The 24,914-nt window shown below is 41.9% G+C and overlaps 4 protein-coding genes across 7 annotated transcripts; 3 read left to right on the plus strand and 1 right to left on the minus strand.

Moving 5' to 3' along the window:
- Positions 1-451: 451 nt before the first annotated feature.
- On the plus strand, positions 452-7,591 carry gna13a (guanine nucleotide binding protein (G protein), alpha 13a). Its single transcript, XM_012814656.3, has 4 exons — positions 452-831; positions 1,962-2,188; positions 5,208-5,258; positions 5,632-7,591. Exons 1-4 carry the CDS (start codon positions 552-554, stop codon positions 6,202-6,204), a joined length of 1,131 nt encoding a protein of 376 aa, XP_012670110.1. The 5' UTR covers positions 452-551; the 3' UTR covers positions 6,205-7,591.
- A 1,306-nt stretch (positions 7,592-8,897) lies between these two features.
- LOC105888734 (archaemetzincin-2) lies at positions 8,898-12,323 on the plus strand. Its single transcript, XM_042703360.1, is given in 5 exon segments — positions 8,898-9,578; positions 10,694-10,822; positions 11,157-11,275; positions 11,463-11,639; positions 11,999-12,323. Coding segments are annotated over 5 exon segments (828 nt in total). The 5' UTR covers positions 8,898-9,295; the 3' UTR covers positions 12,119-12,323.
- On the minus strand, positions 12,275-18,714 carry LOC105888821 (monocarboxylate transporter 7). 2 transcript variants are annotated; one of them, XM_012814563.3, is made up of 6 exons: positions 18,171-18,714; positions 16,481-16,737; positions 16,185-16,328; positions 15,558-15,686; positions 14,571-15,374; positions 12,275-14,467 (listed from the first exon to the last, which is right to left on the minus strand). In XM_012814563.3, the coding sequence occupies exons 2-6, from the start codon at positions 16,716-16,718 to the stop codon at positions 14,220-14,222; spliced, it is 1,563 nt and encodes a 520-aa protein (XP_012670017.1). In that variant the 5' UTR covers positions 16,719-16,737; positions 18,171-18,714; the 3' UTR covers positions 12,275-14,219. The 2 variants fall into 2 exon arrangements, with proteins under 2 accessions (XP_012670017.1, XP_031416627.1); XM_031560767.2 differs by lacking the exon at positions 16,481-16,737 and having other exon boundaries at positions 18,171-18,711.
- arsg (arylsulfatase G) lies at positions 17,035-24,910 on the plus strand. 3 transcript variants are annotated; one of them, XM_031560765.2, is made up of 13 exons: positions 17,035-17,172; positions 18,735-18,771; positions 19,141-19,382; positions 19,799-19,986; positions 20,414-20,461; positions 20,624-20,735; positions 20,977-21,114; positions 22,344-22,549; positions 22,896-22,976; positions 23,200-23,308; positions 23,402-23,522; positions 23,685-23,775; positions 24,015-24,910. In XM_031560765.2, exons 3-13 carry the CDS (start codon positions 19,147-19,149, stop codon positions 24,290-24,292), a joined length of 1,608 nt encoding a protein of 535 aa, XP_031416625.1. In that variant the 5' UTR covers positions 17,035-17,172; positions 18,735-18,771; positions 19,141-19,146; the 3' UTR covers positions 24,293-24,910. The 3 variants fall into 3 exon arrangements, with proteins under 3 accessions (XP_031416625.1, XP_031416626.1, XP_031416624.1); XM_031560766.2 differs by lacking the exon at positions 18,735-18,771 and having other exon boundaries at positions 17,035-17,156; XM_031560764.2 differs by lacking the exon at positions 18,735-18,771 and having other exon boundaries at positions 17,036-17,172.
- The last annotated feature ends 4 nt before the right edge of the window (positions 24,911-24,914 follow it).

The following is a 24,914-nucleotide window of genomic DNA, read 5'->3' on the forward strand; positions in this document are numbered from 1 at the left end:
ATTGTTCATCCATTTCAGAAATGACAACCAGCTTTGTCCGTTGTTGTTTTCATTGGAATTGGTAGGCTACTGATGCCAATAGGGACTACCTTCACTTCAGGTCCTGCAAAGTTGTGACCTTTGACATATCTTACTCAAAAGGCTTCATCAAAATCACCTATCGGCAAGCCTACTAACAATAGGGTTTATCATTTTAAAATCATCTACGGTAATGAATGTTCTCGATGCCTAAGAAGACCTAGTTTCATCAATGCCATTGGTGGTAGTTCAAACAAAAATGTAATTCGTTTTACAGCCAACACATCAACCCAGCATATAGCTGTTTTGAACAGATTGATCAACAGACTACATACTAACAGATTGCGATTGCAGATTTAGCAAGGTATTAGAGAAAAATGTGTCATAACGTTCAATCGATGAATGCTTTATAATATGATGAATCGACTCTATAGTTGACTTTCAGTTTCTCACAGTTTCCGCCGCACGGTCACATTCGGGAACGCGCAGACCAACCCTCCCCTGTGTAATGTATCCATGAAGTTGTTACAAAGATGGCGGATTTCCTGCCGCCCCGGTCTTCGTTAGTTTGTTTCACTAATTGTCTTTTAGGTAGCACCGAGGCCGAACAACTTAGAAAATCCAAGGAGATTGATAAAGGTATATCACGCGATAAGACCTATGTGAAGCGACTGGTGAAGATACTATTACTCGGCGCGGGTGAAAGTGGCAAGTCAACTTTCCTCAAGCAAATGCGCATAATTCATGGGGAGGACTTCGATCAGCGGGCCAGAGAGGAGTTCCGGGCTACGATTTACAGTAATGTTATCAAAGGTAGATAGCATTGAAATGCTTACTTTGGATGGTACTGAAATGAATTCGGCTTTGTGTTTTGTTTACGCTTGCACTGATATTAGATATTAGCCACAGTAGTTATGGTCGACAGTTTGACGAGGCTGAAGTAGTAAAGCTTGCTAACGCCACCCCACACGTTTTTCAGGAGTGGGTAGTATAAGACATACATTTTATTAAAGATTACTAATCTGGCTACTGAACATTTCTGAACAAGGTACAGAATCGAAGGCATCCCATTTCTGCGAGAAACGCCCATGGTATTTTGGCAACACGCTGTCATGATTTCGTTTGTTGGGTTACCTGATAACAAAGAGGAGGTTGCTCGTATTCACTGTTTTTGTTCAGTGATTTCAAAACCAACCTAGAAGTGATTTAGTTGCTTATTGCTCAAATCTTTACGTCTCTGTTCAGTGCAAACACTTGTTTCTCTAAATGAACTCTATCCTGCCTGTATTGTGTAAACCAAGTTTGAGAATTTTTCTGAGAGGAACTCTTGTGTGTGGAAAGTCAGCTATTAACCCTTGATATGTCACTGCTTCCGCTTTGACCTTTGATTTTGCACAGTTAGGCTGCTTGAACAAATGTTCTGTATTCTTGGCTGCAGTTACTATCACATTTGATCTTTAGAAGCCTTCATATTTCAGTCCCTTGGCCAAAATGAAGCGAATTCTAGAGGGCTATTATTGACCTCGGATAGACTGGAATCCGCTTCCTTCCTTCTGTCTGTATGAAACTTTTATCACAGAGTGACATTTGTCATTTAGAATGATAGTAGCGATTTAGGTGGAAATGGGGAAAATACTAAAGTAAAAATAGTTTACATCCTGGGTGGCGTGCCTCATGTCACATGTTTAAGTACACTGACCTAGTAGGCCCTGTTCAGCATGCACAAAGACTTTGCTCTCGTTTAATCTGTCATATTATCACCTCCGCTGTAACACACGCTTGTCACACATTGCTCTGTGTGTGTTTTCTAACTGTCATTTTCAGATGATACCCAGGCAGGAAGTTCAGATAATTTACACCTTTTGCTTTTCCTTTGCTTTAATGTGGTGAAATGTGTTTCTTACCAGTGGCTGTATTTTTTTTGTCTGTGTGTCCCACCTCAGGGGTGCGTGTGTTGGTGGATGCCCGAGAAAAGCTACACATCCCCTGGGGAGACCCTGATAATCAGGTGCATGGAGAGACCATGATGGGCTTTGACACACGCTCCAGCATGATGACTCTAGGAATGGTGGAGACCAAGGTGTTCAACCACTATCTGCCTTCCATACGTGCACTGTGGAATGACAGTGGAATCCAGAACGCTTACGATCGGCGGCGGGAATTCCAGTTGGTGAGGACTGATGGAAATGTTCTCCACTTCAGTGTGTTTACATTCTCTTTGAGTTCAGAAACTTCCTGAAGGAGTTCAGGCAGAAAGTCCATATATGCCACTTTCAGACCTGTTGACTCCCCAAAAGCTTTTATGTATTTAATTAATTAATTAATTAATTAATTAATTAATTGAATTAATTATTGAATACATCCCAAGTTATGAATGTAGTTAAAGATGAATTGTGATTGGCATTAAGATTTTTGTGGAGCTATTTTGGAGAAGTGCTCAGCAATTCACCATGCTTTCATTTTCAGGCACCCCGTACTTTCAAAAGTGTTAAACTGGCTTTATGTGTCTACACTGTCTGCAAAGTATTGTTTTTTCTGCACAGTACCTAAGACATATGTGCAACAACAAAACACAGAGGCACTGTAAATATTATAGGTGAGGTGAGCAGTGGCCAACACATAGGAAGTATGGGCAATAGCTGCAGGCATTATATTCAAATAATGGATCACGTGTCAGGCCTGATGTCCTAATGAAGCGATATTTCTTCACTACAAGGCCAGTCATTGGCATAAATGTTTTATGTACGCCACTACAATTACTCTAAATCCTCATTTGTATTGACTGATTAGATTATGTAATTATAGCGGGGACAGGGCTGTATGCTTGTTTGCTTCGTGCCTCACCAGTTTCAGCTGTAGTAGTCCACTGCCTGGTGGAAACTGAACCCTGTCAAGTTAGGTTTTTCGTTCTATTCCTTCGCCTCGGTTTTGTTCACGTTCGTACCTGACGAGGAGCCGCCACCATATCCTGTCCCTCTTTCTCTGTAATTTTTCTCACATCTCTATCTCCATGTGCTCTTGTTTCAGTTTCATTTAGTCTTCTTCCTGAGAGTTGCACAGCGGTTCTCTTCTGAACACAAGGTCCACATTTCCCCCTTTAGATTTAGCGAGATTACTGGGATGGCGCTGGTTGTGTGAGTGGCGCAGGAATGTTGATCTGCGAGTTAAACGGCTTGTCGTTGTTTAGTCCTCTCTCCCTCTGTAGAGAGAGAGAGAGAGAGAGAGAGAAAAACAGCTGCACTGTACTGACATGACTTATATTTTCAACCTCGATAGCAACTAAGCACCAGATTTGCTAAATCTTTCAGCAGTCGGCAGAATTTTTTTTTATCCCACAGCGAACAAAGTGGCATTGCATGGCATTGATTTACTTCAAGATTAAACTTGTTGCCCATGGCCAGGGCCTTTTTTTAAATCTCCACCCTACCACACAAAAACTACAGTGAAACTTTCCACACGTACTGTGGCTCACAAAGAAATATTATGAAGACCAGAGATCTCAGACCAGTGTTTACTGAGTCAAACTGTAACTGGTCTCGCATCTCATGAAGAGTAGAGCTAGTCTCACCAGTCTACCTGTAGCTTTCCACTCAGATGTCATATTCTAGTAGTTCCTCTGCCCCAGGAGTACAAAGGCTGTTATTTGAGATGGTCTGGCCTTTAGCATATTTGAGTGGTGGCTTTCATGAGAGTCTTTGTTTGTGTGCCTGTGCCTAATAGGTGCTAGCCACGTCGGGGTGCATTCAACAGAACTAAAATAGTTTGCTCTGAAGCTGATAGTTCTCTTTCACTGCAGACATCTTTTGCAGTTTACAGTCACTGACCACACTGATCTCTTTGTTTGTTTTTATTGATTTTTGTTTGTTTCTTTAGCAGCATTGGTCAGTAAAAAGTTGTGGATGACTAATTTCTTTTTTTAACTTCTTCCAGTTTATGCCCCATGGATAATTGATTAGCCTGTACATATAATGTGATGTTGACGTTATACATATATAAGGGAGAGAGAGAGATAGATATTTCACAGATTGGCAGATGGAATGAAATCCATGGCACGCAGTTACTTGTCTAGCTGTGGTTGTTAGTGTAATGAGATCCCTTCACAGATCTAGGTCTTTGCTTGTTCAGACACAACTGGCTGACAAATCAGGCCTTTCTGCAGAGGGCCCAACCAGTCTTGGGTGGAATGAGGGAAACATCCCACCCCTCCCACTCCTAAACACTCTCTTTTAGAGTTCACTGACATTTTGCTGTTGAGTGTGACCTGTGCCAAAGTGCCATACCAAAAGGCAGAGGTCAGGCTCTCCAGTCCGATATGGACATTTGTGACATCCTTGTGTAATATGTGGTGGGCCAACTGCTCTCTTGAGTTAAACACAGTTTTGTTTAGTTTACCCAGGTTTCTGCAATGGAAAATGTTTTGGAGAGCTTAAAGTGTTGAGGTGTATGCTTTAACTGTTAACCTTGGGGGAAACATACATTCATAGTTTGCCTCACAAAGATGTGCTATAAGGATGGTCACTCACTGAACTGAATCGAATTACAACCTTTTTTTCAAAGACTCAATGCTGTAGGGCTATTTTAGTTCAAATGGAGATGTACAGTACTGTGCAAAAAATTTAGGCAGGTGTGAAAAAATGCTGTAAATCATCGAGTCTGTCTGGGATTACATGAAGATTGGTGCATACAATTATCTGAGGTAAATAGCTGTGACACCACAGTGTACAAATTGGTCATGCAATATGACACAGCATTTTTTCACTTTTACCTTTGCATCAAAATAATGCAAATGTAAGTGCCAGTTGCAAAATGCACTAAGTCATCGAGTCTGTCTGGGATTACATGAAGAGACAGAAGGATTTGAGGAACCCTAAATCCACAGAAGATCTGTGGTTAGTTCTCCAAGATGTTTGGAACAACCTACCAGCCGAGTTCCTTCAAAAACTGTGTGCAAGTGTACCTAGAAGAATTGATGCTGTTTTGAAGGCAAAGGGTGGTCACACCAAATATTGATTTGATTTAGATTTATCTTCTGTTCATTCACTGCATTTTATTAATTGATGAAAAGAAACTGTTAACACTTCCATTTTTGAAAGCATTCTTAGTTTACAGCATTTGTTTCTCACCTGCCTAAAACTTTTGCACAGTACTGTATATTATGAACTTGCAGATCTACTTTTTTGTCTTTACAGGGTGAATCTGTGAAATATTTTTTGGACGATTTGGATAAACTTGGAGAGCCCGTAAGTCACATCTCAATTGTATACAATGAATCAGTTCAGCTTTTCTCTTCCGCCGGTTACAGTATTGCACAAATACATGAAGCAGAGCTTTAGCAGGCTCAAAGGTTGCCGTGCCATTCTTGACTATTTAAATCCAGGCGATGATGTCATAATATACAAATCCTACACCTGCAACATTTTCCAGTTTGATTTAATGGACTGCCAGCTGAGGTGAGCTGAGCCTTCCTCTTTACATAGTTTTACATGTTTGAACTGGGTGCATAGTGCCCTGAGGGCACGTATTGTATCTGCTCCATTACCTATTGCCTGAAACTGCGTGTGGGGGAAAAAAAAGTGTTCTTTGACATTTAGTTTCTCAATTTTCCCCGGCCAGGAATATCTGCCCACTAAGCAGGACATCCTTCTGGCACGCAAGCCCACCAAAGGCATCCATGAGTACGACTTTGAGATCAAGAAAGTGCCTTTCAAAATGGTGGACGTGGGTGGCCAGCGCTCAGAGCGGCGGCGGTGGTTCGAGTGCTTTGACAGCGTCACCTCCATCCTCTTCCTCGTCTCGTCCAGCGAGTATGACCAGGTGCTGATGGAGGACCGGCAGACCAACAGGCTCATGGAGTCGCTCAACATCTTCGAGACCATTGCCAACAATCGTGTGTTCGCCAAAGTCTCCATCATCCTCTTCCTTAATAAGACAGACTTGCTTGAGGAGAAGGTTAAGACGGTGTCTATCCAGGACTATTTCCCTGATTACGAAGGCGAGCCTCACGACCTGCCCGATGTGCAGAAGTTCCTAGTGGAGTGCTTCAGGAACAAGCGCCGGGACCAGCAGCAGAAGCCACTCTACCACCACTTTACCACCGCCATCAACACGGAGAACATTCGGCTGGTCTTTCGTGACGTTAAGGACACCATCTTGCACGACAACCTAAAGCAGCTCATGTTGCAATAAGTGTTGTACAAGGACTTTTTAATTGGATTTTTATGTTGTTAGATCAATGTCCTTCAAAGAGATTCAGTGGGCTGAATAATCTGATTGGTATAACGTAGTACATGTTTCAATATGGTCAAATGTAAACAAGAGGCTTCCAAGCACAGTTCTGTGCTGGTAGATATACTGTGTGATTCAGTCTGGTGGTCTTCTTGTGTTTTAATAGTTTGAAAAACTTCCAATAGAGGCCAACCTTAATTAGTTATGCCTTTTAAGCCTTACCTCCAATAATAATAATTAACCTCCAAGCCTTAAATCATACACTCCATCACAATCATTTATTTCAAAATATGATTTTAATAACAGACAAGCTCTCCAATATACAGCTTCCCATTAGAGTCAACATAATCAACCGCATGATGATCCAGGGAGAGCAATACAGTTTAAGAAGCCAAAGGAAGCTTTTACCATCGAGCCTTTACTTGTGATTAAATTATGCAAAATTGCATTTTATTTGTCAGTGATGTCTTAAATCTGTGGTAGTCCCAAACAGAAGCTGCCCCGTTAAATTTAAACACTGAAAATACATTTTGACTTTGCATAACCACGCCTGACATTTGCACGCCACAATAAAACAAACAAATCTCCACTTAAAATATTTTTGTGTGTGTTTTACACTGGTTTTAAGGTAAATGAATAAGAAGGCCCTCATGTGCTGACTCAGGGCTTAGCGCCGGACCACTCAGATGTATTAATGAAGTGCTAACCTGATCACTTAATGTGCCTACTCTGTTTCCGCTGTTCTAATGACTGATGAGACAGCCTGTGTGTGGCTTGAACAAGCTAGGCTTTTTTATGGGTAACATGACATTGGGTATATTTCTGTCGCTTTCTGCTTCCTTTCCTGCTTATTTCTGTGTACTTTAATGGTGACCAAATGTGTCCGTCTCAAGTGCCACATAGGTACCAGTACAATTAGCCACTACTTGTCTTGCTTAATCACATAGCTGAAAAAAGGGAACGAAATTGCTAAAGCTAATGAATGTCTTTTGTTAATAGATATATGCTATGTACAGATTTATTTCATCCTCAGACCTGTTAAATTGTGCCTTTCCCAGATTGTGATATTTAACCCACAAGCATTTAAAACCTGGTTTTGTCATGGTTCCTGTCTTTCCTATGTCTAAGACAACTATGTGTGGATGCTGCTGTCTCAGAACATTCCTTTATCGGAAAGCTAAAACAGACCTTGCCGTTGTATGTGAAGTGTGTGTGTGTATGTGTGTTTATTGCAGGATACAGTCACCTCAGGATTTCCTTGCCTCACTGTCTGTCAAAACATTTCTCTCTGGGTCCTTTTGATTATCACCCACAGAGTAATATTAAAGGCTTTCATACCAAAATGGAACATTAGACTGGATAATTTTAATTCTTCTCTGCACTCTTTTGGCATTTCTCTCCATTGGTAGGGGAATATCTGTGATTTTGGCCTCTTAAGCAAGTGTTACTGGGGTGTGTAGACAGACACTGTCCAGCAAACCTTCTACATTGCTTTCCCTTAAAAATACTGTGCACCCTCAGTTTATACAGTTGTCCACAAGAGGAAGCCAGAATTAAAAATGTGAGAGAATATATTTATTTCTTTTTTTGTCATCAGTAACAAGAACGGAGAAGATTACCCTCAGCTTTAAGCTTATGCTTCTTAAGTCCTAAATGTAGCTTTCTGCATTCCACAATATGGCAGTATGTCATTCATGTTTTGGCCATTCAAGCATTATTTTGTAGAGAACATGTTCTGTGTCTTGGCTTGTGGTCATGGGTAGTACTTGAGAGGCTTTGTATTTTGTGTTTTTGAACAACTTTTGTAAGTAAAAGAAACAACTCCCTTTTCTTTCCTGTGCTAAAATGTTATAAAATGAAATCAGGTTGGTTGTATCATGATCAGTTATTTCCAGTATCTCAATCACATTGCTTCCTTACAACTACACTTCACATGACCAGCGATATTTAAGGGTCTTCTATGTAGATAATAACATTTGTGGAAAAATGTTAAATTAATCAAATAGTAGGCTAAGTGTTCCACACCGTGTTTGTCATTCGACATTAGTCAGAATACTACACAATAACTGTAAGCTAACCTTCATAACATTTGTTTAAAATACTTTTATTAGTGTCCCCATTGGCTATAGAACCGTCACCGTCAACAAAAGAATTGCGTGCAAAAAAACTGATACTGGCCTATAGGCGTTATTTCAGGCAGGGCTATTTGCGCATGCTCGTTCTGTCTCTGGGTTGGGTTGCCAGGTACCACACATATCCCACACAGCAACTGAGAAACACAAGTTTGATTTGTATCACTATTCGCCAGTTTGACTCTGTCTCACAAATCGGAGATTAACGAGAGAAATTACCAATTACTAGGGCGACTCTCGCGAAAATCGAGAGTGTTGGTTGGTATGAATTACTTTACTTTGCATAGCCTATTTGTCTCTGGTTTAGTGGTTGTACTAGTCATCCCAAAGACACTGTGGTCGGCGGTTTTAGCATCAAAACATCATGTACGTCATTAACGTACGCGGACTTCTGCCACGACACAGAGACACACATAGACATCTATGGAGACACAGCCACCACAGCGCAGTGACAGGAAGTCGCCAGGGCGAGAAACATGTAAGTAGAGCCCGCGCTACATGTCACCCACATTTCTTACAGAGTATTTTGTTTGAACCATTTGGTAACAATCGGTAACAAGGTAGGGGAATATGAATGGTTGGTGATACCATGAGAAGGTAACAAACATAAATACCATGCTATCAGCAAAGGAAATGTTATTGTTGCCAAAGTTGTCATGTCTGCATGAATTTAAGTAATCCCTTAGATTGTTATAGGCTGCCAGAATATATCATACAGGTCGTATATAGGCTATAAATTGATGCAAGCTTGTTGCTCATTTTATGCCAGCCACGAGACTGACGCTTTTTTTGGAGATCAGTTTGGCCCAGCACCATCATGAAGCCCATAATTTCGAACTCTTCAATTGGAAAATGTTCTGTTATATAGCCTTTATTGACAGCAAAAACCTGCGACACAGGTGCAAAAATGATGACAGGTGATGGAGGTCATTGAGCATCCCGTGGAGAAACTGCGCGCTGCGCTGATCTCCAGTCGGCGTGACCTGGTTGAGCGCTATTGGCAGTACAGTAAGGAAGAAAGAAAGGTTTTAGAGGACTGTCTTCGTCCGGACGGTGTTCTCTTTCGCCCTATCAGCGTCCTCTCCGATTCAGACTGGAACCGCGCGCGCGCAGAGGGATCACAGGACTTCCAGAGCTTCTTTAGCAATCCGTATCGCAGCAGCCCAAGCAAAGGCCACCATACTATTTACATACAGACCATTGGCGAGTCCTCAGCCTCTCTCTATATTTCTATCTCTCTCTCTCTCTCTCTCTCTCTCTCTCTCTCTCTCTGTTTGCACTTGAATATAGGATCTTTTGGTGAGGCTGGTTTACACACAGACCTGTATGTGGAATGGTTGCGGCACTTTGTGGGTCATTCTACTATGGGCTGGTTGTAAAGACACTGCCTCCTGTCACAGTGCAGTCCACAGGATGTACATTTAGGGTCAACAGCTACAGCCACAACCTCCAGCTCTATAGTGGTGAGCAGCTTGACAGTTTCATATACTTGATTACACTGACTGCACTCAGTTTTAGCCACATCAGTGAAAGTATGTTAGACCAGAAGTAATGTTAAGGTGAGAAGCAGTCTACGATATCTACTGCTATCAGCAGGGACAACAAAGATGGACAGCACAGTTATGCTATAAAGCCATAGCTGTGTGACATCTTTAGATGCGCTAAACAATGCTACTTATTAATCACATTAAGAGTACAGGGAAACAATCCATAATTTCGAATAGCTGCCTTAAACTTTGCCGATGGACCTCTCCATAATGGAGACTACGCTCGACTACACTCTTAAAAGCCCTAAAGAGTTATAATGCGAATGAGCTGTTCTACTATGCATGCACATGAGTTTGCATCAATGACACCTTTGTATTTAAACTAAACCATAAAACTTAAACTTACTTTAGTGTAATATGGACATCGATAGATAATACCTGACAATACCTGGTGGGAATAAAGCATACCACATGTCAAAACTCAGCATAAAGACACAACCCAATTGACATTAGTAAACACATATAAAAACCGATGTAAACACTGATACTGACACTAATACTGACTCATTGTAAACAATGTTCTTGCGAAGGTTCAAGGGAATCCATTTCAAATGCTCAAAAATATTTACACTCAAAACAACTGAGTTATTATTTTTAAACCATTTATTTTTCAGTCAGATAAAATAATGCTAATGAGTGACTTTAATTTTTTTAAGGATTAAGTTATGTTCATTATTTGGTTCAAACTGTCTCTTAGGGGTTACAGAACAGAAGCACAAAGCATTGAAGGAAGAACCTGTTTCACAGACCTATCACTTCCTGTTTATCTAGGTGACTTGCTGAGGTTTCTGAACAAGAGGAAGCTTAAAGATGCTTTCTGCATAGTAGGCATAACCATGATTCACCTCTACCCTAAAGAGTCCTAGAATTTTGTCTTTGGACAGGCCTCCCTCACAGAAGGTACTCTAGATGGGTAGAGACAGACGGGTGGTCTTTCTCTATCGCGCTCGTCTTTTTTAATTCCATAATCTCATTTATGATGGATTATTTCCTTCAGTCTGGTTGTCACTGCATTCAGGACAGTGTTTATGATAATCTCTATTATGTGTGCGGTTGTCATGGCCCCTACTCTCAATTAGCCTGGCTCTCCCAATCCACAAAACCGAGCTGGGGAAACACACTCTGGCTTTAGCCTGGATAACTGTTTATATATGGTGCCCCAGAACACATGACTGGAATCAAAAAGATGTTAGTGTTATTTCGGCTAGAACTGAAGGTTTGTATCTTGCTACAGGAATGGGAGTTTTCAGCTTTGCCAGGTACGATGATAACTTCTATCGCCATAATTATGCTGGTAGACTTAAGAAATTGAGCAATTGTACTTATTGTACTTACCAGGTGATTAAGCACATAGTACATAACTTAATTTGAAGTTGAGATGCTGGCATGAATAATAAATATGCTTTGTAAAGTCAATTCCACACATGATTTGTGTAAAATAATTCAGGACATTTTTATTTTATTTGGAACAGTTTAGTACTGGCCTTAGTAATTTTATGCTCTGGGGATTTTGAAATTCTGATATTTATTTACTCATCAGGTTGTGAGCCATGAGATTGGGCACATGTTTGGCCTGAAGCACTGCCAGTGGCTCCAGTGTGTTATGCAGGGCTCTGACCACTTGGAGGAGTCAGACCGCCACCCTCTGAGCCTCTATCCCATCTGTTTGTGGAAGCTGCAGTCCAGCGTTGGCTTTAAAATAACTGACAGATACAAGGTAAGTGTGTAATGCTTGATTGCGTTATTTCAATAATTGTATTACATGGTTTGTTGGGGAAGCTGGTTCACACCATGTAACTTTGTGCATTTCATGATGAAACTACACTGAATGTACATAAATCCAATGTCTCACCGGGAAACTGGGAATTTCAATGTCTTAAAATGGCAGAAGATTTGTGGTTATCATGGCTTTTTTGTGCCACAACACAACTTGCCTCGGTGGTCAGTTTTTGAACCAGTGATCACTAAACTTCCTGTTCCGGAATGTCTAGAAATACATAGAAATGAATAGAATGTTGGCTATGTGGTTCTTCATGGTTGTCATGGAGCTTTTCTCTCTTCATATTGTCACTACAGGCCTTGCTGCAGTGGGTTGATGATGATGGAGGCAGTGTTGGTGAGCAGGCAGTCAAACCGACAGAGGCCTTCCAGGAGTACAAGCAGTGGCTTCTGAGGTGTTTGACTATGCTAGAGTAGTACACTGAATATACCATAGGCAGGTTGTTTCCTGTCAGTTTAGTGTGCTCACTAAGGTAAAGGGCTTCAAAAACTTTAAACAAATGCAGCATTTTATGCCAATTTTTGGTTTTCTCTTCGTGAAATGAGAATGTATTGCACAGTTTTAGACAAAGATGTATCATATTTGTTTTATTCATAGAATAAATTCTTACAAAATATCACATTTACTGTATATCAAATGTGCAGTTCCTGGGTATTTCACCATTGACATACACATATAGATTCATCATTACTCTTCCATACTTTTTCGAACCAATGAAGAACAACACAAATGCTCTTATCCAAAGCAAAACATTCAGGTAATGCAATGCTCCCAAAGTCCCTAAGTACCCTGTTAGTATTCTTGATACCCGGTCAATCAGGTAACAAGAAATTGCATGATCATTGTAACTGTCTTGAAATTTGGTCCGAGCCACTGATTGATCATATTCTGTTCCTACGTCTTGGCTCCTGCTACACCTGGCCCAGGAGCAAGATATTGCATTCAGGAAACACTTGTATTTTTAGGTTACAAGATGTGACACTTCAGCCAGTAGCAAATATTTGGTAATGGTGTTGATGGTGCTAATAAGAGTATGAACGGTGTTCAGTGTGCTTTGGTAATGTGCTTCTTGTATGCTTCTTTACTCTAAACACTTCAAACAGGTGACATTAGGGCATATCAAAATGCATCAAAATTGGCCTTCATGAGCCACTGAACAAACTTTCATTAGCCAAACTTTTAGTTTATGTGGTTATGCCTCTGAGATGTTCCTGGTCTTAATAGTGAGTTGAGGATCAGTTCAAATCACAATACAATTTGAGCTGAAGAGAACACGGAAGGGAATGAAAAACTACACTGTTAAAAACACTACACTGGATAAAACTACACTACACTAGATACAACTACACTACACTAGATACAACTACACTACACTAGGTACAACTACACTACACTAGGTACAACTAGGTTCCTTCAAATTAACTCCAGTTGAAGTGAAATTTTCAAGGGCAAATTCTCAGTTCATAACCAGCTGAAAGACAGTACCTGGCGTTTTTCCCGTCAATGGAAAACAAGCTGATTAATCACAGGTCATAGGATCACAGTCACAGTGTTCTCTAATGAAACACTTGGCATGAGGTATAAGAAGCTTTTTGAAGGTCAGTTATCACAGTAGTTCTGTCTCCCCACGGGTTTTAGCAAGCATTCCATTCACAGTGGAGGTCATAGGTATAAAGAATTCTGAAAGACTTATTATAAGTTAATTATAAAGACTAATTATAGTTAAAAGGTATTTCTCTTGTTCAGAAAGAATTTGATTAGGCTTTTGTTCTCAATCAAACTCCCACGAAGAACTCTGCATATGTAAAATCATTAATATGACTGGCTTGAATTGTGGGCACTTGGCCATGCAGAGGCTTAAGGATTGTGCCCCCGAGTAACTCAGTGTCCAGCACTCACAGTGTGTAACAGAGTGGGCCTGCTATTGATGTCATATTCATCAAGCTTGACAAGAGAGCCAGAATCCTAATGCATTCAGCCTTAAAAATATATAGAATGACTAGATCTCCATATATTATGGATCTAAAGGTAGTAGTTAGGATTCTTCATATTCACATTGGTCCAAACACCAACCAAAGTATACAAAAAATAATAGTGTCGCACAGTAAATCAATTCATGGAACAGTTAAAAAATACTGGTAGGCACATGTAAATCAATTCAAATATATATTTTGGACCATATTTGACCTCTTCAGAAATAAAACCAGAAAAAAAAAAAATATATATTACTTAAAAAAAAAAAAAAACCTAAAAAAATGCAGTTTCCTTAAGTATGCTGTTCATCATCATGATTATTATTAGTCATCTTGATTATCTCGTCTGGAGTCCCATGTAATCACAGTAATGTAATCAACTATTGCATCATTGTACATTCCTATTGATCAAGTTTTAATAATCAAGTAATTATGTTTCATAACCTCCCCCGATGATGAGAATATAGTAGGTAATCTGTTGCGCAAATGATGCGCGTAAGCAGCATTTCCTGTTTTCACCTGACGATGTCCAATCACTTTCTGATTAGCAGTCATTTGGTCTCGTGTTCAGGGAAAGGTCCTCTTCAACAAAGTCTTCTGGTGAGCTCTCCCTCACTGAGGTATCCTTCTCAACCGCACTCTTCTGCTGCTGCTGCTGGCCTGTTTTCCTCCAGCAGAGCTTGCCCATCTTTGCTGGTCGTACCAGTCCAAGAAATAAGGCTCCCAGTGCCATCCCCGCAGCACAGGAGTAAAATGCAGAGCCATAGTTGCCTGTGATGTCCACCAACACACCTGCAACACAGAATGAAAACCAATGAAAAAATGTGAATCCTCCGATTAAGCACCATTTCCTGTTTTCCCTGAATAAATACATAGACCAACTGTGGATGCCTACCTCCTAACGGTGGTCCAGCCAAGCCTGCAAAACTCTGTATACAGACATAGACGCCCGCGGCCGAGGCCATTCTCTGGATGCCCACCACGTCGTCCTCAGCCAGCATGGGGATGTGGGTGGACGCCACGTTGCCCAGGAGGAAACCGTAGAGCATGCAGCAGACGGCCACGGGCCAGAAGCCGCTCACCAGCGTAAAGAGCACCAGCACCAGGCACAGCAGCAGCACGCACGTCAACAGCACGTAGATCTTCCGCAGGCGCCTCCAACTCATCATCCAGCCAATGGAGAGGCGTCCCAAGATCTCGGCGATGGCCATGATGGAGAGCGAGTACGCCGCCTTGTCCCGGTCCACGCCCTGGCTGACGTTCAGCTCCACCACGTAGAGCTGTGGTGCGAAGAAGCCCAGCGTGGCGAAGAGGCCAAATGCAGAGTAGCAGAGGAAGCTTCCTTCCTTCAGCACGGAAAGATCTAGGAGCTTGGGCCTCCCTGGCTTGTCGTTGGGTTTTGGAGAAAGGGCCTTTTTCTCTTCCTTCTCCATGATCTGGCCACCCACCTCTGGGTCCTCTACTGACTGGACACCAGAGTCCCCTGAGCTGACGGAACCATGAAGCTGTTCCTGGTCCAGATTCTGTTTTGCATCTTCCTGTTTGGACTTCAGCTGTTCCTTACTACTCTTATCTGATGGTGAGGGCTTGATTATTATGGGCCGAAGAAGGGCTCCACACATGACGATTGTACCTTGAAGAAGTCCAATCACTACCATTGTGTACCTCCAGCCAATTTTGGTTTTAAGTGCAGTAAATGCTACAAAAATAAGTAAAAAATAAGTATTTTTAGATGGTTAACATATGACCCCCCAAACCAACAGTAAACATATTAAATAATGATGTAAGCCATCAACCTGTATATATTCACCTACACAGACACAAATGTGCTCACACGTGTTGTCTGAATAACAGACTAAAAATGTTGTTCAATGTCCCTCACCTGGCGCAAAAGTAAAAATGGCGACCGACTCCCCTGTAGAAGCCATAGAGGTCACCACAGACCGGTGCTTACAGAAATACTGGGAGAGGAGGGTGACGGTGGGGAGGAAAGTGAGGCAGTAGCCCAATCCTGAGGAGAAGAAAGATTGTAAAAACCTTTTCAATTATATGATTTTGGTCCAGTTATTACCCATGATTAATATTTCCATACAGTACTTTAATTTATTAAAAACCAAATGTCATGCTATGTATAGCACATGCATGCATTTGAAGATGAAGTACACTATTGTGGAATCTGTGTGTAGCTCAGTTAAAGGCAGTGGCAGCATTTTTTCCACAATCATTTTGAAATACAACATCTTCCTTCTGTGGTTTCTTCAGAGTCATCTATGGGCTCTGTATTAGCTATGACACATGAGTAACAGGCAAAATATCATCCTGATTGCCTCTTTCTTTCCGAAAAAGTCCCCCTATCACAGAGGCAGAATTAAGCTTCTGAAAGCAAATTCTGGATTGGCAGATGGTGTCATTTGAGGAGAATATAAATATCTGAATAACCATATACCTTGAAATTGCAGAAATCCCTTGATCTATAGCCTGTATTGTATATTTCGATGTGTTTATTTACCTGCTATAATCCCTGTGGTGATGTACATCTGATTTACGGAAGTGGTAAAAGCTGTCGTCACCATTCCTACCGAAATAAGAAGTCCTCCAACCATCACAACTGGCTGGAACCCAAACCGGTTACTCAGCAAAGATGCCAGCGGGGCTAGACAGAGATGGACACAAACATAGAAATGAATATTAAATGTATAAATACTATCAAACTGGGGAAAAAAATGTACTATAAAATGCCTCTGAGAGCTATTGCGTGATTTCTTTGATATACAATTCCATCCAGAGCTGATGACACTTGCTTACCTGTGAATGACATGACAAAAACACAGATGGAGAGGATCCATGATATTCGGCTGTTACTCTCGTCAAACTCAGTCATGAGATCTTTCAAGAAGATCCCGAAGGTCTTTATGACTCCATAAGTGAACGCCTCTACCAGAAAAAAGGCCGCAGCCACCACCCAGCCCCATCCACCGTCTGGAACCTCAGTGTAAACATTGGCACCCAGGCAACTCTTTACACCGGACAACCACTGTGGCATATCCAAAGATGAGGTTCTTCTGTAAATACAGAAAATTAGTTTGATGTTTGTTATTTCAGTCAGCCAGTACTGTGTACTGGAATCCTATCCAAGGAGCTGGTATGGTGGTATCCACTAATTCCATGAGTAAAAATGAAATCACTAACAAAACCAAACCCTGAAAAGCAGATTTTTTTTTTATGGGGTGCCTGCTGTGTTGTTGTGCTACTAAAACTACATTTCATCACACTATGTACTTCAGGCGTTCACATGTTCCCTCTGAGAAGGAAAACAGGTTTTTTCTGTTCACCCTTAGCAGAGATCACGTGCGCGATGTGAACGCGCACGCACGCACTTCAAATGCAACATCCGATTGGCCTGAAGCAGAGCGACCATGACGTGTTGATGACAAACCCTGGAATTTTCAGATTGAATTATGAAAATCTCAGACAGCAGACGGTCAGTTTTAATCAATGTAAGCCATTTAAACAATTGCATAAGTGGACCGATCTGCCCTGGGGGAAAGTTAGTTGTTACCGCAAGACTAGTCACTTGATTACTGCTAGCGTAGTTGTTCTGAGGGTTCTGCGAAGACGAAGTAATTGGCTATAGCGGGAGGCAGAAACAATACGCAACGTCAGAGTACACCAGACCAGCATGTAAATCGCAGGAAGTAGGCTACCGGCGGCTGGTTCAAAAAGTCTAATGAAAATTGACAAAACGGATAAATAAACTGTAACTTTTGAAGTTATTATGTATCGTACATTCGATCGAGCACAAAGTTGTTTCACAAGGCTAACTTAATGAAAAATTCCGTCAGATCCGTAGAAGGATTAATACCACCCGTTGCTTGGTGATGATTTAAACAGTTCGAGGGATCATAGGCCTGTCCCTTATTTAATATAATACAATTCTCATCGGCCTTACTTTTGGAGCTACCTCAGTCAGTAGGCCGGTGTGTAGACAACTTTACAGTCAAGTTTTCAGCTACAAAAATAAAGGTTTCAGGAATATGATCAGACTGGTCTAACCAGACCTCTGGCGACTCCACATGCTACGATTTGTCTGGAGATGCAGGAGAAGTTCCATTCATTAAACGGCGACAAATCGCGTTCGCGTGCCACAAGATGATGAAAACCCTGTCACATTGTCAGGCTTGATTTTGGTAATTTAAAATACCGGTGCGATCAAATAGTTTTCTCGTTTCCCTGTCGCTTCTGACACGAGGAAAACTCTTCCAATGTGTCCACACAGCACCATTGATCGAAACTTCCGTGGACGTAACCACAGATCACAATGTAGCACAAAGTGACAGTAGCCTACACAGCCTATTGATCACCAAACCTTACAAAAGTTAAATCTGTCTAAATCTAAATGTACATAGTTGGTCAGACAATAATAAAGACCATTAGATTTTCCAGATTTAATTGTAGACTTTTATTGATCTCTAACCTAGAGATACTGAGACCTTACCTCTTTCTTCAGATAAAGTAAGGTCCTCTGATCGCCCTCAGATTCCTTGTATGTGCAGAGATCATGTGGTGTAGGTCTGTGTTGAGGATCAATGTGGGAGTCCCAGACATAGTGTGTATTGTGGATACTTCCAGTGGGAGGGTTTAGTTGGTTGGTAGTTGAGGGTTGGGTTGCAGCAAAAGCCGATTTAAAGGTCATACTTGCAGCCCCCTTTTGGCTGAAAGAGGAATCCCAGGCTGGTATGAGCATAGACATAGTATACTATGTCTATGGGTATGAGGACCTGTGCTGTCTCCCCTCCCATGTTCTGCCCAAGCTTGTATGAGTGTATATGTATGCAGTTGAATGCGGATGTGTTTTGTCAGGGGTGGGGATTGATTGTGTGTAGTAAGTAAGTAAGTTAGATAACTGTCTAGGCGGCTGCAGTGCTGGTAGGCTCCCTACAGCAAACAGGTTCTGCACTGACACCTCCAAGCAGAGCACAATGCAGAGGAGATACGCTAGGATCATCCTTTAATCAGAGGAGATACCCTAAGAGCACCTTTGCTTTGTTCTTTTTTTCAGTGACATTTGAACTCAAAGTCATTAAAGATCCCAGCAAGTAGGTCATTTTCTAAGTTCAGTTTTGTGGTTTAGCTTATAATTAGTTAATACAGTAATACTGATCAGGCAGTATAAAAAAACATGCATCTGGACCAGGCACCCTGTCGTAAGATACACACTATGAGTACAAACCAAGGAGCTGCCTGTCCAGATGAATACCACCCGTCAACATGTTCATACTCTCACTCAGCTGTTCTTAAAGGGGACCACACCCTTTTTTGTCCCACTCACAATCCAGCATTCCATAATTAACTCATGCCAACTCATGAACTGTTAGGACACGTTTTTTTTTCAGTCTACTCAATATTTTATAAACAAATCTTTAAATATAATCTTCCTTGTCACAATTTTCCAATCCTCCCTGCAGTTCTGAATGGCTGGCGCGGGTATTGCCACCGCGGTGCTGGTTAGTGCACTGCTATCTGGTGTTGTTTACCATGTCACTCAGCAGCACAGTGGAACAAAAGTTTCGACCAGCACTGGGAAGAGGCCCAACTTCATTGTGATCCTAGCAGACGACATAGGCTGGGGAGACCTGGGGGCGAACCAGGCCAGAGAGAAGCCCAGTGACACGCCACATCTGGACCAGCTAGCTCTCGAGGGGAAAAGGTACATCATCAACAACATGTGTACAGGGTTTTTTTTTTCTCACAAAGAGATTACAGCATCTGATTTGTCTTTTTGCGTTTGCCTGACAAAATTATCAAAATTAAAATGACAGTAGAAGGAACACGGTAGAACAGTGCACATGATTTGCCAAATTAGAGAGCTACAACAAAACCAGGAAGGTGAGAAGGGCAAAGAAGAACACAAGGGCAAGGTTTACGTGAACATAATTTGCCACACCCAGCACAGAAAATTACATCATAGCTCATATCGTTAGGAATTTGAGTGCCACAGAGCTGACTTAATAGATTGGTTTCACATCTGGACTGTAATGGATCCCTGAATTGAAAGCCCCCAGATACTGTGTGCTTTTGTCGGTAATTTGATTTGATCAATAACAGTGTTCTTTCACTTGGAAGGTTAACTGATTTCCACTCCCCTGCGTCCACCTGCTCACCGTCCAGGGCGGCCTTGCTAACGGGTCGGTATGGCCTGCGTAACGGCGTCACCCATAACTTTGCTGTGGGGTCCGTTGGTGGGCTGCCTCTCAACGAGACCACATTCCCAGCCCTTCTGCAGGAGGCTGGCTATTACACAGCCATGATTGGTGAGGACTCATTTCTTTGTAGAGTTTGAGAGCTTGTCATAAGGTGATGCATTGCTATTATACCTAAATGAGAAGTACACAAATACATTCTTTCATTTACCGCGACACACGAAATCTCCAAAACAATAACTATGACTTATATGGATGTGGTCAAAACAAACGATTCATTGAGAATATCTAATGTGAATGTAGAGGAGAGTAGTTTAGTCGTTAGTTTATGTAGGTCTTTTGACTAGCTGTAGGAACACGTCTGACATTTTCTGGAACATTTGACGTGTTATTTAATGCTGTCATTTAAAGACAATGTACAACCGTCAGTTCATTTCTTTAGTATATTGGCAACAAAGATTGGTTGTCTTGATTTGTTATTTGCTGCTTCTTTTTGTTTTTAGCTGAAATAAAATGACTTGGCTCTAAATTTCCACAGGAAAATGGCATCTTGGGCACAACGGTCCTTATCATCCTATTAATAGAGGTTTGTATACGTAGTAGCTTGCAAAGAATGTGTATATGATGTCATCAGATAAGTGTAATGTGAACTTATACAACAATATCAGGGAGATGTCTCTCTAAATCCTATCTGTGTCTCTCTCTCTGTTTCTTATTGTCTCTTTTTGTTGTTATCTGTGATCTGTAGGATTTGATTATTACCTTGGAATTCCTTACAGCAATGACATGGGCTGTACTGACAGGCCTGGCTTCGACCTCCCCAGCTGTCCTCCATGTGAACGAGGCTCTCAACAGAACAGGTGTTTATTCGATACATAACCATTCTTAGACAAATGTAACTGCGCAGATAGCATTACATAGTCCACAATGTCATACTGACAAGATAACAGAGAATGAAATGTTGAGCCTGCACATAGATAGTAAAGAACAAACAAACCAAGTCTGCGATCGATACTGAGAATCCCTCCAGTTTCAGCTGTGTTGTTCCTGGAACGTTCTAGAACAGATGTTCTAGAATGCGCTGTGATCCCTCTTCCCCAGTGAGAGACACCAGGGATGTTACACCGATGTGGCACTGCCTCTTTATGAGAACCAGAGTATCATAGAGCAGCCACTGGACCTGTGGAATCTGGCTGAAAAGTATGCCTCTGCCGCAGTCGGGATTCTCCACAGGGCAAGGTACTGTCTCCCACCTCTACGCAGCATTCTGCACCACACAGGTAAAATGAAATGGTCCATAATCATCGATCCCTCCAGGGCCAAGGATTTGCCATAACAAAGACATGGCTTCAGAACCCAAGGAGAATGCAGTTCTGCACAATATCAGGTCTAATGTCTGAGTGAGGGCTCACAGGTTAGCACTGTGTTTATAATGTAAAATGTCTTTTAGTGAATATGTGGGTACCAACGCACATTACATTAAGCAGAGCCGAAGAGTGAGTGAAGAAAGCAGGCCAGTTTATATTAGTACATGTTGTCACAAGATGTACTTAAGGGGATTAATATGGTTTTGTGGCATTAGGCACCTGTAATAATAAGTACTTATTTTTTATACTAATTATGCTTGCTTATAATTATACTTATTACAAAATTTAACTACAGACTGATGCACTATTGTAGTCAGTGTGGTAAAAAGAAGCTACGTAAGCTGTAGCTTCATTATCAGATAAAATCACGACAGCATGTCGCAACAAATTGCCCTCAAACAAGTTTTCCAAATCTAAGCAGCATTGTAGTTCATGGGTCATGTAGTGGTTTTGCTCCTTATCCCCGTCCCAGCTTGCTGTGATAGTATCACTCTGAATTCAGGTTAGTACATTTCAACCATAAGTTCCCTATCAGATTTCAGAGTCATGTACTTTGATCTGTCAATATATAGGGGCTGATCCGTAAACAGGCTCGGGTGTTGACCAATAGTTTATCTGAGCTCCGAGGTGAACCTGACCACAGACAAACACCTCTGAGCTGAGCCCAGGGTTCAGCTTTTTTGTGGGGGGATATTTACAGGCCAAGTGTCTCTCCTTTCACACTGCAGCTGCTTTAGGGATAAGTCCACACGCTATCAGGACTCGTGACAGCCACAGATCAATGCTGAGGCTGCCAAACTACACGAAGCCACGCTGCACAAACCTCTTTCCTTTGCGCTCAACCACAGCTCGTGTCAACAGCTGTTGAACTTTTCTTTTTTGTAATGTTTTCTGTTGTTATGTTTTCACTGTTCCCCCTTTGCCCTTGGTAGGGTTAGCGTATCAAGGTCCAAGTCACAGACGTCATTGCTTACACACGCCATTAGCATTAAGAGTAGTCATAATCTTTGAGCTATCAAATGGTGATTGAATGTGACATTACAGTCTGTTTTTGATCAGTTCTCAAGATGTCACTTGATGTCTTTCCGTGTCCCCATACAGGGAGAGGAAGCAGCCATTCCTGTTGTATGTGGCACTCGCTCACATGCACGTGCCACTGGCTCCTCAGGGGGTGGCGGAGGGTGAGGGGGTGACGGAGGGTGAGGGGGTGTACGCAGCCACCCTCAGGGAGATGGACAGACTGGTCGGGGCGATAAAGGCCACATCAGACCTCCTCGACAAGGAAAACAATCTCATACTGTTTACTGGTAGGTGTGTGGATAAGTTACGCAGGCCATTGATTATCTTTATTATGCGCTGTTGAACAGTGTACACACCCCGTGCTGCTATGAAATGAATGACATGAAGGTGTCAAAACACCCCTCAGGCTGCCCTGAAAGGGATAGATTTGTCAACTGTGAGGGGATATGACTCTTTTCTTAGAGTTAGAAATGTCACGTTCTTTTAGTTAGGCATTTTAACTTTATGATTTACAAATATCAGAAGTCTTTGAGGGTACCAGCAGGGCCCATAGTATTAGACAAAGATAAGTCCTAAGATAACTTTAGGCACGCATAGAAAGATACAAAATAATCAGTCTATATTTCTTTCCAGGAGATAACGGTCCATGGGAGCAGAAGTGTCAGTTTGCTGGTAGTGTTGGGCCTTTTCTGGGGCAGTGGCAGACAAGCAGAGGTGATTATAAAACAAACTAAAATCATACTCTTGTGCTTTAGCATTATCAAAATAACTTCTATCTTCAAATTGAGACCAAGTCAATTTTAGTCACTTCAATGTGAATGAGTAGTGAATTGTTTGAAATGCTTTTGGTAGCAAATCCAATCTGAGGGGAAAATAATATAAAAAATGTTTTTATTTTGAACGGTAATGAACCGTGTGCTGTTCATCCACTCTCCAGCTGGAGGCTCAGCCAAAAGAACAACATGGGAGGGGGGCCATCGTGTGCCCACGGTGGCCTACTGGCCTGGGAGGATTCCTGTCAACACCAGCAGTGGTGCTCTACTAAGGTACTGAGAAAGCACAACAGGAGGCATGTGGACTGTACAAGTGGAAAGTGAATGGTGTTGATCTGTCTGTGGTCTGCCTGTTGTGTTTGGCAGTGGCCTGGACATCTTCCCCACCATCCTCTCACTCGCTGGTGTAGATCTGCCCAGAGACAGAAGAGTCGATGGCATCGATATGACAGACATTCTGCTTGGAAAGACAGACACAGGTCGAAAGGTATGGTTGATATGCATTACAATCAAATACATTTTGTAAGAATCTCTATTTGATTTAAAAAGAAACCCATGATAAGGTTTTTTTTTTCATGTACAAACATTCTTTTACCTCATGTGGTATTGCGGTAGCTTGGTTGACCAATCATATCTCTCCTGTCTGCAGAGTCTCCTTCATCCAAACAGTGGCGCTGCAGGCATATTTGGAGACCTGCAGACAGTCCGTGTGGGCCCTCACAAAGCCTTCTACCTGACAGGTCAGTTCCTGGCTACTCACCTTCCCAATGTTCCTGTACTCTTATAAACTGCATGTACACGCAGTTTCAATTTCAAATAAACCCTTATATTTACCAAACTTATTTGACTAATAAAGCAGTCAGTAATTTAACTTTCTTGGCGTTTTTTTCTGGTTTGACATAACATTACTGTTGGATGGATATTATTTCCTTTGTATTGCATTTGTTAAGAGTATCAACATACTTGATACTCACTTCAGGTGCTGCTGAAGCTTGTGGTGGAGGAGGTGGCCAGCCGGAGCTTCACGACCCGCCGCTCATCTTCGACCTGTCCCGTGACCAGGAGGAGCGGTCTCCTCTGGATCCAGAGAGCGAGGAGTACCAGGCAGCCCTGCAGAATGTACAGAGGGAGAGGGAGGCGCTACTGTGGGATATCGCCACCGATAACGTCTCCACTGCCAACTACGCCACAGAGCGGGCAGCAGCCCCCTGCTGCAACCGCTTGCTACCAGCCTGCCGGTGCCAGCCGCTCAGCTGACGGGCTAAACAGGCTGGACTGTCCAAACGCATACGCAAACAGGCAGACATGCTCTGGCATTTGTCTCATAAACAGTGCCTGTGCCAGACCATGAAGTGCTCAATGCTGATACGAATAGGTGTATTTATAGGTGAAGTAACGAATAGGTGTATTTATAGGTGAAGTACATTGGCAGAAGAATTTCAAACGCCAGACTGAGCACTGAGGGAGGAAGTTGTTTCATTTTTTTATTCTTTATTTACAGTGAAATCATACAGAGCCCCATACGGGTAATGGTGGTGCTTTTGTGTTTCCACACTACATTTTGCGTTACCTCACATTGTTTTTCCATTCCCCGGCATTACCTGAAGAACACAAAAGTATTGTGCAAAATAGTTAATTTAAAAAAAATAATCACCATGACCCTTCGGGCTCTGTACAAAAGTACTGCGAGGGAACACAAAAGCAGCTTAGGAAAAAAATCTCTACCATGACCCTTTGGGGGCTCCCTAGTTTCTATCCTGTTCATTTCTGTTAGTATTCTTAATCCTTAATCCTTAGTCCTTAATACTTGTGTAAATATTGTCAACATTAAAGAAACAAAAACATAAAAAATAAAAACATATCTATTTTGATGGGTCCC

This window comes from Clupea harengus, chromosome 23 (assembly GCF_900700415.2).
Source record: "Clupea harengus chromosome 23, Ch_v2.0.2, whole genome shotgun sequence".
Lineage (NCBI taxonomy): Eukaryota > Metazoa > Chordata > Actinopteri > Clupeiformes > Clupeidae > Clupea > Clupea harengus.